Below are 13,074 nucleotides of genomic sequence, written 5' to 3'. Positions count from 1 at the left end.
TCAAATTTTTATAGGTATCATCAAGCCTATATTTTACGTCAGGGTATGTATTGGATCCTCCCAGAACTCATGGAGAATGCCCCGGATTGGCTATATTTAGAATGGCGTCTCTTGTTTCCTTTAAACTTGGTTCATGTTCCTAGTATTACATTGCCTAGAATATATAAGGAAAACAGAATTTTATCAGACACATGGAAAACATTAAGACATATTAGTAATTTAACACCTATTCCAATAAATAAATCTACAAATCAATCTTTATGGATAAACTCCAGGATTCAAATTGGCGGTTCTAAAATCTTATGGAAAAACTGGATAATTGCAGGCATTCGAACTCTGAAGGATGTTATTTCTGATGGTAAACTGCTTGAATTTTCACAGTTGCAGCATAGATTTGGTCTTAATAAATCACAAAGTTTTAAATGGCTGCAGCTGAAGCAGGCTATTCAGGTAGGGTTCCCTGAATGGAAAAATTTGAATAATCAATATAGTTTGGAGTTTCTTTGCTTTCAAACAGATTTCCTGGGAATCAAGCCGCAAGGTGGTATAAATTACTTTCTGGATATGTGAATAAAAAACCAAAAAATGGTCTTAGAGACATTTGGAGCATTGAGATCAAGCAGCAAATTTCTGCATCTCAGTGGCTACGAATTTGGTCTTGGAGAATGAGATGTACAGTGTCAGCATCTATGAGACAAACTTGGTTCTTTTTACTGCATAGAGCATTTTGGACTCCTGTTCGTTTACAAAAAGTAGATAGTTCTAAGTCTAATAGATGCTGGCATTGTAATCTGGAAGCAGGGACATTGGACCATTTGCTTTATTATTGTCCCTGTATTAAAATATTTTGGAATTCAATATGGACTCAAGTAAATTGTCTTTTAGAAAACCATGTAGCCAAGAAGATATAAGGATAACAGAATTTTATTGGATACTTGGAAGACGTTAAGATATGTTAGTAATCTATCACCAGAACCAATTGCTTAATCATTAAATCAATCAATTTGGGTAAACTCCAGGATCAAGATTGGCGGATACAAAATCGTCTGGAAACAATGGATAATTGCAGGTATACGAACATTAAATGATGTTATTTCAGAAGGAGCAATGCTTAGTTTTTCACAATTGCAACATAAATTTGGATTAAATAAAACACAATATTTTAAATGGTTGCAATTGAAGCAAGCTATTCAGGCAGGGTTCCCTGAATGGAAAGCTCTTAATACTCAATATAGTCTGCAGGTTCTATGTTTCCAGGTGGATTTTTTGGGTCACCAAGCCGCAAAATGGTATACAGTGGTGCCTCACACAACGAACTTAATTGGTTCCAGGAGCAAGTTTGTTATGCGAAACGTTCGTTATGTGAAACGCGTTTTCCCATAAGAATACATGTAAAAAAAAATAATTCGTTCTGCAGCATAAAATATGCTAAGATGACATAAAAAAAGATAAATTTTTGGTTATTATTTTTATTTAGATACATCTAAAAACATAATTGTTTTTTAAAACAACACACATTTTTTAAATTTAAAGACAGACTACGTAAGTAGAGTCTAATTTTACAGTGAGAGAGGGCAGAGTCTCAGCGGCAAAAACTGGGACTTAACTGTTCATTTTTTTTTTTTTTCTACCGTGTTTCCCCGATGATAAGGCAGGGCAATCAAATAAGACAGCCCCCCCTTTTTAGAAAAAAATGTAAAATAAGGCACCCCCCCCCCCGCAAATAAGCCACCCACCGATACCTGCGCTTACCCGAATCGGGTGGTACGGTGGGTGACTCCGTGTGGTCCCTGGCACCCCCGACACGATCGGGGCAAGAGGGAGCTCAAGCCCTCTTGCCCCCCCGACTCCCCGACACGATCGGGGCAAGAGGGAGCCCAAGCCCTCTTGCCCCCCGACTCCCCGACACGATCGGGGCAAGAGGGAGCCCAAGCCCTCTTGCCCCCCCGACTCCCCGACACGATCGGGGCAAGAGGGAGCCCAAGCCCTCTTGCCCCCCCCCCGACTCCCCGACCCGATCGGGGCAAGAGGGAGCCCAAGCCCTCTTGCCCCCCCGACTCCCCGACACGATCGGGGCAAGAGGGAGCCCAAGCCCTCTTGCCCCGCCGATTCCCCAACTCCCCGACAATATCGGGCCAGGAGGGAGCCCAAGTCCTCCTGGCCACGGCGACCCCCTAACCCCACCCTGCACTACATTACGGGCAGGAGGGATCCCAGGCCCTCCTGCCCTCGACGCAAACCCCCCCTCCCCCCAACGACCGCCCCCCCCCAAGAACCTCCGACCGCCCCCCCAGCCGACCCGCGACCCCCCTGGCCGACCCCCACGACACCCCCAACCCCCTTCCCCGTACCTTTCTGTAGTTGGCCGGACAGACGGGAGCCAAACCCGCCTGTCCGGCAGGCAGCCAACGACGGAATGAGGCCGGATTGGCCCATCCGTCCCAAAGCTCCGCCTACTGGTGGGGCCTAAGGCGCCTGGGCCAATCAGAATAGGCCCGGGAGCCTTAGGTCCCTCCTGGGGGCAGGGCCTGAGGCACATGGTCGGGTTGGGCCCATGTGCCTCAGGCCCCGCCCCCAGGAGGGACCTAAGGCTCCCGGGCCTATTCTGATTGGCCCAGGCGCCTTAGGCCCCACCAGTAGGCGGAGCTTTGGGACGGATGGGCCAATCCGGCCTCATTCCGTCGTTGGCTGCCTGCCGGACAGGCGGGTTTGGCTCCCGTCTGTCCGGCCAACTACAGAAAGGTACGGGGAAGGGGGTTGGGGGTGTCGTGGGGGTCGGCCAGGGGGGTCGCGGGTCGGCTGGGGGGCGGTCGGAGGTTCTTGGGGGGGGCGGTCGTTGGGGGGAGGGGGGGTTTGCGTCGAGGGCAGGAGGGCCTGGGATCCCTCCTGCCCGTAATGTAGTGCAGGGTGGGGTTAGGGGGTCGCCGTGGCCAGGAGGACTTGGGCTCCCTCCTGGCCCGATCGTGTCGGGGAGTCGGGGGGGCAAGAGGGCTTGGGCTCCCTCTTGCCCCGATCGTGTCGGGGAGTCGGGGGGGCAAGAGGGCTTGAGCTCCCTCTTGCCCCGATCGTGTCGGGGAGTCGGGGGGGGCAAGAGGGCTTGGGCTCCCTCTTGCCCCGATCGTGTCGGGGAGTCGGGGGGGCAAGAGGGCTTGAGCTCCCTCTTGCCCCGATCGTGTCGGGGAGTCGGGGGGGCAAGAGGGCTTGGGCTCCCTCTTGCCCCGATCGTGTCGGGGAGTCGGGGGGGGCAAGAGGGCTTGGGCTCCCTCTTGCCCCGATCGTGTCGGGGAGTCGGGGGGGGGGGGGCAAGAGGGAGCCAGGCGGAGAGAGGGCAGTTAAGCGCAGTGCCTGCGCGGAAGGATGCAGCTCGGGCGACTTCATTGTGTGAAACGAAGTTCGTTGTACGAATCAAGACATAAAGTTCGTTGTGCGCAGCGTTCGCTGTGCGAGGCGTCCGTTATGCGAGGCACCACTGTAAATTGTTAAATGGATTTTTAAACAAAAAAAAGAAAACTGGACTTAGGGATATTTGGAGTATTGAGATTGGTCAGACAATTTCTGAATCTCAATGGCCACGATTTTGGTCCTGGAGATTAAGATCTACAAAGTCAGCATCTATGAGTCAAACTTGGTTGTTTTTGTTACATAGAACTTTATGGACCCCTACGCGTTTACAAAAAATAGATAGTACTAGATCTAATAGATGCTGGCATTGCAGAGTAGAAGTCGGGACATTAGATCACTTAATTTTTTTTTGTCCCTGTATAAATGCATTTTGGAAACTAATTTGGCCCCAATTTAATGAACTTCTAGAAAATCATGTAGGACTCTCATATGATACTATACTATTTGGTACAGCAATGAGAACTCAGAGTCCGATTTCAGCAAACAATAACAAACTATTATTAATATTGACAGGGGTCGCCATGCAACAAATAACTCAAAATTGGAAGGACTACACCAAATTAAATTTTACATTTTGGTGGAATTCAGTCTGTCATATATACAAAATGGAAAAAACAATAGCATTACAACAGGGAAATATTCATAATTTTAAGAAAATTTGGGAACCATTGACTCGATATTCCAATGATCAGGTTTCATAGCACATTAGTAATGGATATATTAGATTGGGGAAGGGTGGGAATGTATATTATATGGATTTAAGAAATGAAGAAAGGGGAGGGTTATATTTTATGTGATAAGATGAATTACTTGTAATCACAATTTTTCATGTATTATTTGAAGTTTATGTAAAATTAAATTATTGTAAGAATGAAAAATTTATAAAGAAAATATTAAAAAAAAGAAAACCATGTAGCTCTTTCCTTTGATACTATTCTGTTTGGCATGTCTATGAGGAAAAAAAGTCAAATTTCATCCCATAATAACAAACTTTTACTAATAATGACAGGGGTTGCAATCCAGCATATTACTAGTAATTGGAAAAATTATTCTAATCTTAGTTATTCGTTTTGGTGGAATTCACTTTGTTATATTTATAAAATGGAAAGAGCGAATTGCTTTGCAGAAAGGTAACTATGATAATTTTAAGAAGATCTGGGGGCCATTAGAAAGTTATTGTAATGAGTGAACATCATTTTCCTTTGTTAGATATATATAATTTTATTGGGGGGGTTGGGGGAGAAAATTTGATCATTTTTAATAGGTTATGTTTCTACTTGAATTATGTTTATTTGTAGTAATTGAAGGTGAATGGGTGGGATGGGGATAATTTTTATACTTTATAATTATAGGTGTAAGATTTTCAAGTGTTACATGTTTGTTCTGTACTGGTATAATTTGGTACACTTGATGATGGATTTAAAATGAATAAAGAATTTTGAAAAAAAAAATAAAAGTTTCAGAAATCATATTTGTTTTGTTTACATTCATTTCTGAATATACATTAACATTTTATTACATATCCAATATTCTTTTTATCCTTTTCACAAAAGGTATATTAAGAGAATCTGCATTTGTTAAAAGGTGCTGAAATATTCTCAGCCTTCCCTGTCAGCCTTAGAGAAAAAGGAGAAGGAGAAGGAGGGGCTGTTTCCTCCTCTCCCTGAAACCTAACAGCTTCATGTTACACCTACACAGTGCCCCCCTTCCTATGCTTGAGACTGGAACAGTTTCTGACTCTAATTATTTCCAGATGTTGTGCTCAGGATTTTTACTTAGTATTCTTTTTATAAACCATTTATATCACCACATATCACACATTCAGGGGCCCCAAACATTTATAATTTCATTCATACTATGTATTTCATTCATAGTTTCACATATTATATGTATATCAGGTTGGGATACGTAATCTAATATGCTCTTCCTAACCAGCCTAAGGCACATCTGGTATCAATTAGAACCACGAGGCTAGAAACGGGAAAACTACACAAAAGGACACAGGCTGAACACAAAATGGAGTACAAGACACAGAAGATACAGAAAGACAGAGAACCCAAAATTGAGTCACTACCTCAAGATGGAGGTCAGGTATATCCAGATTTCCTCCATGATCTAGCTTAATAGCAAAGTACATAGAAAGAATATTATTATGCTTTTCCTTAATATTAATCTGTAGTGAGTTTTTCTGGCCTTGGTTACATCCATATTCAGATTTTTATTCACCAATTTTTCGTACGCTTCTATTGGATGTGGCCTTAACTAACACATATGCTTGTATCTAACTAGCTCTTTTGTAGAAAAACAGGCTCTTTTGTAGAAAAATTCCATAAAATACTGCACTATCATGTCCTGACGTCCATTCCATTACCGTCCCATAGACATCACCCCCTACTGGCCACGAGCCACTACTCCTCACAACAGCACCGGCATGTCCTGTGCGTTGGTGCCGGTGCCGGGTGCCAGATGGGGGGTAAGTGATGTGTTCGGGTGGGTGATGGGTACGGGGAGGATGTCGGATCACGGCGGGGGGGGGGGGACGACGTGAGCAGGGGGGTGCCAGCTCGCGGGGGGAGGCGCTCGTACATCGAGGCAAGCTCGGTTTGTGAGGTGTCGATTTTGCAAATGTTTTGCTCATTTTACAAAACACTCGCAAACCAGTGCACTCATAAACCAAGGTACCACTGTATATATAGCTAATATAATAAAACGGTAAGCCGCGCATGTGCACTTCCTATGCGTGCGCCACTTTTCCGTGAGCTGTAGAGACCCATAGGAAGTGTGCATGCGTGGCTTACGGTTCTGTTTTTCGGTCTGGCCTGCTACCTGCCGTATTGCATTTTTTAGTTGAAAGACGTAGCGGTGGCTCCTCTCACGATCCCCTTGTACGTCAACTCAACTTGTACCCCACTAATCTTCTGTAAACCGCATAGAACTTAACGGTATTGCGGTATATAAACTGTTATTATTATTATTTGTTTGGGGTAGTTGGCTTTAGTGAGAGGTGGAGTTTGAGACTTGTGGTATTATTTCTTTTTTCAGAGTTTTCTTGAAGAGTATGGTCTTTATTTCTTTTCCAAAAGTCTTGTAGTCGAGGGATGCCGTCAGTAGATTGGCGATTTGGTTGTCTAGTTTGGCTGCTTGGGTGGCCAGGAGGCCATCATATAGTTTTTTCCATTTGACCTCCTTAATTGGGGGGTATGAGAATGGGGTGTGAGTTTTCCTATGTCTGGTTGCAGTGTTGTGGATGAGGCAGTTATTCAGGTAGTTTGGACTGTCTCCGTATAAAGCCTTAAATAGTAGGCAGTAGAATTTAAATTGTATTCTTGCTGGGATCGGAAGCCAGTGCGATTGGAGATATGCTTCTGTAATGTGATCATGTTTCTTTAATGAGTAAATGAGTCTTAGTGCTGTGTTTTGGATAGTTTGTAGTTGTTTTGTTATGGTTGTAGGGCATGGGAGGTAGAGGATATTACAGTAGTCAAGTAGGCCTAGTATTAAGGACTGAACTATAAGCTGGAATTGAGTTTTCTCGAAGAATTTACGAACTTGTCTTAAGTTCTCATGACTAAGAATGACTTTTGTATTGTTTTATTGATTTGCGGTTGCATGGTGCAGCATCTATCGATAGTTATTCCTAGCAGTTTTAGGGTGGTTTGTATGGGGTAGTTGATTGCGTTGATTTCAATGTTGGTTATGGTTGGTATTTTGTTGTTTTCTAGGAGGATGAATTTCGTTTTATCTGGGTTCAATTTCAGTTTGTGATCTTTCATCCACGTTGCTATTGATTTTAGTGTTTGGTATATTGTGTTCGTCATGGAGAGTTCAGGTTGATCGAAGGGTATGAGAATGGTAATGTCATCGGCATAGCTGTAGGAGGTTATGCCTTGTTTGTCCAGGTGAGAGCTGAGGGAGGCTGTATAGAGATTGAAGAGAGTCGGGGATAGAGGGGATCCTTGGGGAACTCCGCAGGGGTTTGACCAAGGTTCAGATTTTTGTTTGTCTGATTTTACTCTATAGGTTCTTGATATAAGGAATCCTTCAAACCATGTGTATACTTTATCTGTGATACCTATTGTATCCAGGATTTGTAGTAGAATGTTATGGTCCACCAAGTTGAATGCAGCGGTAAGGTCTAGTTGTATGAGCATCATTTTTTTTTCCTGTGCCGAGATGTTGTCTGGCTGTGTCCAAGAGAGATCCTAGTAGTGTTTCCGTGCTGAAGTTGTTTCTGAAGCCGGATTGTGTGGGATGGAGTATGTTATGGTTTTCTAGGTAATTGGAGAGGAATTTGGCAACTAGTCCTTCTATTATTTTGACATAGAGTGGAATAGAGGCAATGGGTCTGTAGTTGGCTGTTTGGTCTATCGGTCCTTTGGGGTCTTTGAGGATCGGGGTGATGATGATTTCGCTGAGGTTGGTAGGGTAGTGGCCGTTTATTAGCGAGATTTGTATCCAGTTTAGAAGAAGAGCGTGAAATTTTGTGCTGGATGTTTTTAGGAGATATGGTGGACATTTGTTGAGGTCACAAGATGCATGGCAGTATTTTTTGTAGTATTTGTTGAATTCGGGCCATTGTATGTTGGGGAATTGAGACCATATTCTATCTGCTGCAGTAGAATCTCTATCTATGGGGAGAATTGTGAATTCATTAGGATGGGTAGAGTAGTCTGAAGAAATAAGCAAGGGCAATCTTAAGATATTTTTTTCAGCCATTACACTACTTTTGATGTGCAACCGGTGTAGCTCCTGCAGAACTGACAACATGAACCCTGGATTTAGACTGTAAGCAATTACATCATATAACAAGAACCCTGGATCTTAAACAAAATCCATGCAGCAGCTTTTGCTGTAATTGCTTAGGATGTTTAGCATCAGATCCCACATGCCAGGCTCAAATCCTTTTCAGTATATTTAGGAATCCTGTTCAATTGGTTCTTTTTGTTGCATAGAGGTTTTTGGACCCCAGTTCGTTTACAGAAGTTGGATAGCTCTAGGTCTAATAGATGCTGGCATTGTAGTTTAGAAGCTGGGATTTTAGATCATTTAATTTTTTTCTATCCCTATATAAATGCCTTTTGGAAGTTAATTTGGTCCCAAATTAATTCATTGTTAGAAAATCATGTTGCCCTTTCCTATGATACTATTTTATTTGGTACATCTATGAGATTTAAGAGTCCAATTTCAGCAAATAATAATAAACTTTTACTAATACTGACGGGGGTTGCCATTCAACATATTACTGGAAATTGGAAGGATTATACTAAGCTTAATTATACCTTTTGGTGGAATTCAGTCTGTCATATTTATAAAATGGAGAGAGTGCTTGCTATACAGCAAGGAAATTATCATAATTTTAAAAAGATTTGGGGCCACTGATTACATATTCTTTTTTTTTCCAAATCTTTATTCATTTTAACATATACATCAAGTGTACATTAAAATATGAACACAACATATTACATTATCACTTGATAATTCCATAACAATATATACCTAAAAGATTTGTATCCCACCCCATCTCATATCTATACATGAATAATATAATTCCTATGTATATTAATCAATTAAATTATGCACATATATATTCTGATTACATATTCTAATGATCAGACACCTTAACCACCCCTTTTTTTATTATATAAGGTTCTAAGTAGGGTGGGATTGGGATATATGATATTTGTTTTAACTGGTTTATTACTAATGGGTGGGATGGGTTGGGAGGGATTCTTTTATGTTTTGATGATTATAAGTAAGAATGTCAAGTGATTTGTAAAATTTATTTTTGATTGAATATTTTACACTTGTTGTAAGATATGAAAACGAATAAAGATTTTTTTAAAAAAGTATATTTAGGAATCACAAGTGGATTATTAAAACAATTGCAAATTGCCAAGAATGTGACTTCTCAGGGAAAAAACAGATTGGACAGTGCTCACCCACACTGGCTACCTATTAAAGAAAGATGTGAAAGGGCACAGAATGGGGTTAAGAGGCAATAGGCTCAGGAGTAATCTAAGGAAATACTTTTTTGTTGTTGTTGTTTACAAAAAAGGTGTTAGATGCGTGGAATAGTCTCCTGGTAGAGGTGGTGGAGACAAAGACTGACTGAATTTAAGAAAGCGTGGGGCAGGCATGTGGGATCTCTTAGGGAGAGGAGGGGATAGTGGATGCTATGGATGGACAGACTGGAAGGGCCATTTGGCCTTTATCTGCTGTCACGTTTCTATGATGTACAAGCAATTTAATTTCAATTGCCTGGATATTTAATTGATGTTATCCACCAGTATGTGCCTTTCTGTGCATTAAGTTCTTCCTCTCAGACTATTGGAAAACCCATCCTTTTGGCTGTTCTATCTTTCTTTCAATTGGAGGTGAAGGGCATACGCAGCGCTGTACATTTTGACATGAAATAGTCCCTGCTCAGAAGATTCATTTCTTTACCAATGTCTAGAGAAACTCCTCCAAGAGAAGACTGAGTTGGGAATAGTTTACCTAGTAGTACTCATTTGCCAACTGAGCCACCTTCAGATCTACATTTACCTTGTCTGTGTGTCCCAGGAAGAACTTCTGCTCTCCAGTCTGAATCTGCATGGCTACAATGACAGCATGACATGGATAGACCACTGTAGAGCCTGTCTTTGTCCACAATGCCTGAGTATGAACCATTCAAATAAAGGGGGTAGGGGGTAGAGAGAGAGAGATCATTACACTAAGTCACACTGAAATAACCAAATTTGTACACAGATTCTACCAGCTCACAAGAGTAGGTTTATACATTGAATTAACAGTGTTATCAATAGTTTTGAAGTAGACGGCATGCTGTACCCAGAATAGGCTCAAAAGCTCTGTGGCTATTTCAAATAAACCCAGTTTGTTAACATAGCATAATATTTGTATACCACAATACCTTTCAGATGTATGCAGTTTAACAAATAAAAGAATCTGAAAATCTACAGTGAAATACAAAGTTACCATATTTTTTGCTCCATAAGACGCACCTGACCATAAGATGCATCCTAAATTTAGAGGAGGAAAACAAGAAAAAAACAATTCTGAACCAAATTCTCCCTGCCAGGCTCTGCACCCAACCCCACACTCATTGCCAGGCTCTGCACCCAACCCCACACTCATTGCCAGGCTCTGCACCCAACCCCACACTCATTGCCAGGCTCTGCACCCCGACCCCCTCCCTGCCTGGCTTTGCACCCTGTCCCCCCTCTGGTGGTCTAGTGGTAGGCTGGGACAGGGCGGGCAGGGAAATGGCAGATGTCAAGGCAGATGACTTTTTAAAATATGCAATGTCACCTCAGTAACAACTATAGAAAAATAGACAAATATAGGGCAAAATATAGACAGCAGATATAAATTCTCTAAACTGACACATTTTGATTACTAAATTGCAAATAAAATACTTTTTCCTACCTTTGCTGTCTGGTGATTTCTTTCTTTCTTTCTTTCCTTCCTTCCTCAGGCCCAACAGTTGTCCCTTCTTCCCTCCCTCCTATGTTCCCCTTACTGCCTTTGTCACCTTCCTCCTCCCACCTCAGGCCCAACAACTGTCCCTTCCTCCCTCCTATGTTCCCCTTACTGCCTTCCAGCCTGTCCTCTTCTGCCCCCCCCGTGCCTGCTTTTAATCCCGGAGCGTCCCTCGCTGGATGGCTGTGGCAGTGAGCCTCCCCCACCCCGGCAGTGAGCTTCCCCCTCCTGTACCTGTTTTTTTTTTATTTCTTTATTCATTTTATAACTTACATCAAGTGTACAGTAAATATCAAACAATTATAGTACAACATCACTTGAAAATCTACAATATCCTACAATAAGAAGATTTAACCCCCAACCCCCTCCCAAATTCAAGTACAACTAAAATATACCACATGAAAATAATATCTTATGTCATTTATATATATATATATATTAATATTGGAAAACCAAGAATCCCCCCCCACCCTAAATCCACATGTGTATTTTTTTTTTTAATTCTTTATTCATTTTTAAACTTTCATCAAGTGTACAAAAATTCATAATAAACACAATTAATTTAACCACTTGAACATCTTATCATTATAACCTATAAATACAAATGTAACCCCCCCACCCTCCCTCAAAGCCCATAAATCATTATAAGATCATATACTTGAAACCCTCCCCCCACCCAATACTAAGTGGTGTATAATTAATAGAAAAATGACATTTAATCATGACAAAAAGATGTTAATGGCTCCCATATTTTAATAAAATTTTTATAATTTCCCTTCTGTAACGCTAATGATCTTTCCATTCTATATATGTGACATAATGAATTCCACCAAAAATTAAAATTAAGCCTCCTATAATCTTTCCAATTATTAGTAATATGTTGGATGGCAACTCCCGTCATGATCATTAAAAGTTTATTATTAGACGATATCTGTATTAAAATTGGGAAAAGTGTAAATTATTCATTATAATAATTTAATAATGGTCCCCACACATCCTTAAAATTATTATAATAACCTTTTTGAACTGTCAACGCTCTTTCCATTTTATACACGTGACAAACTGAATTCCACCAGAAACAATAATTCAGCCTTTTACAATCCTTCCAATTATATGTTATTTGTTGGATGGCAACTCCTGTCAATATCATCAAAAGCTTGTTATTATTAGCAGATATTTGACATTTAGTTTTTAATCCTGTTTTTAATCCTGGTGCTTCCTTCGCCAGACAGCTGCGGCAGGGAGAGGCAGAGCGGTGAACAAGGCAGGTGCGCTTGCCTGGTCCCTTGCGCCTGCCTGAATGGCTGCAGTCAACTCTCATGACTCGCGAGAACTGCCTGCAGCCATTCAGGCAGGCGCAAGGGACCATGCAGGAGAGAGATTACATATCATGGACTAAAAAGCTGCAAGCCATGTACTGTATACTCCTCTAAATCAGTAAAATTATTTCTAGCAATACATACCCATCGGAAAGTGCAGCCTCCAAAGCCAATGATTCTCCTTAGATTCAAGATGGGATCCGGCAGCAGCTTATGAAAAGAAGAAACACTTTACCTATAAACTGAGTAAGCACTAAACAGTCACATCTAATTCTAACTTTCTAGTTCTCATCAGCTTCCATTTAAACATTTATACTTTCTCTGAACAGCAATCTGTTTCACATTGCTATGGTAGGTTCTTTAAGCAATTAATCTCCAGAGAACCCCATACCACACACCAAGAATGACCTATAACTACAAAGCTCATTCTCCCAAATTACAGACATTTTTTCCATAACTCTAACTTTCCAAAGCTCCCACGGTCTCTGAAAGAAAGGGAGGTTGCTACAGCTCTCTCACTAGGAGAGATGTCTCCATAGCTCTAATCTCAGAGCTTTCTGCTTTTCATCAGACAATGTTACATCCATTCTTATAAGTTTTCAATAGTTCCCTTTGTTCCACATAGAGAGATCAAATCTCTGAGTGTAGTGAGTGTGTGACCAACTCCAGTATAGCGAAAACTGTCCTTCACTGTGTCCAGGGAAGGATAATGTATTTCAAGTGTATCACTTCTACTCAAGTTGACTCCTAAGGTTCCACATTGAAGAGAGACTTATTAGCAACAATGTTGGCAAACTATCAGTCTGACTAAATATCAAAGGACTCTCCTAGTCTTGCAGAAGCCCCAGTTACAAGTTCTTCTGCAAAGGAAAGC

The 13,074-nt window shown here is 41.6% G+C and overlaps 1 protein-coding gene across 2 annotated transcripts in view; it reads right to left on the bottom strand.

Annotated features, from left to right (window-relative positions):
• The window catches only part of WDR90 (WD repeat domain 90), a 247,472-nt gene that overhangs the window by 170,043 nt on the left and 64,355 nt on the right, over positions 1 to 13,074 (bottom strand). Inside the window, exons 11-12 of one of the 2 annotated variants that reach the window (XM_033914400.1) lie at positions 12,345 to 12,410; positions 9,946 to 10,056 (exon numbers count right to left, since the gene is read on the bottom strand). In XM_033914400.1, coding sequence (XP_033770291.1) covers positions 9,946 to 10,056; positions 12,345 to 12,410 — 177 coding nt within the window. The remainder of the gene's footprint in view (positions 1 to 9,945; positions 10,057 to 12,344; positions 12,411 to 13,074) is intronic. The other variant, XM_033914401.1, reaches the window with a different exon arrangement.

This window comes from Geotrypetes seraphini, chromosome 11 (assembly GCF_902459505.1).
Source record: "Geotrypetes seraphini chromosome 11, aGeoSer1.1, whole genome shotgun sequence".
Taxonomy (NCBI): Eukaryota; Metazoa; Chordata; class Amphibia; order Gymnophiona; family Dermophiidae; genus Geotrypetes; species Geotrypetes seraphini.
This window is presented reverse-complemented; position numbering and strand designations above follow the sequence as displayed.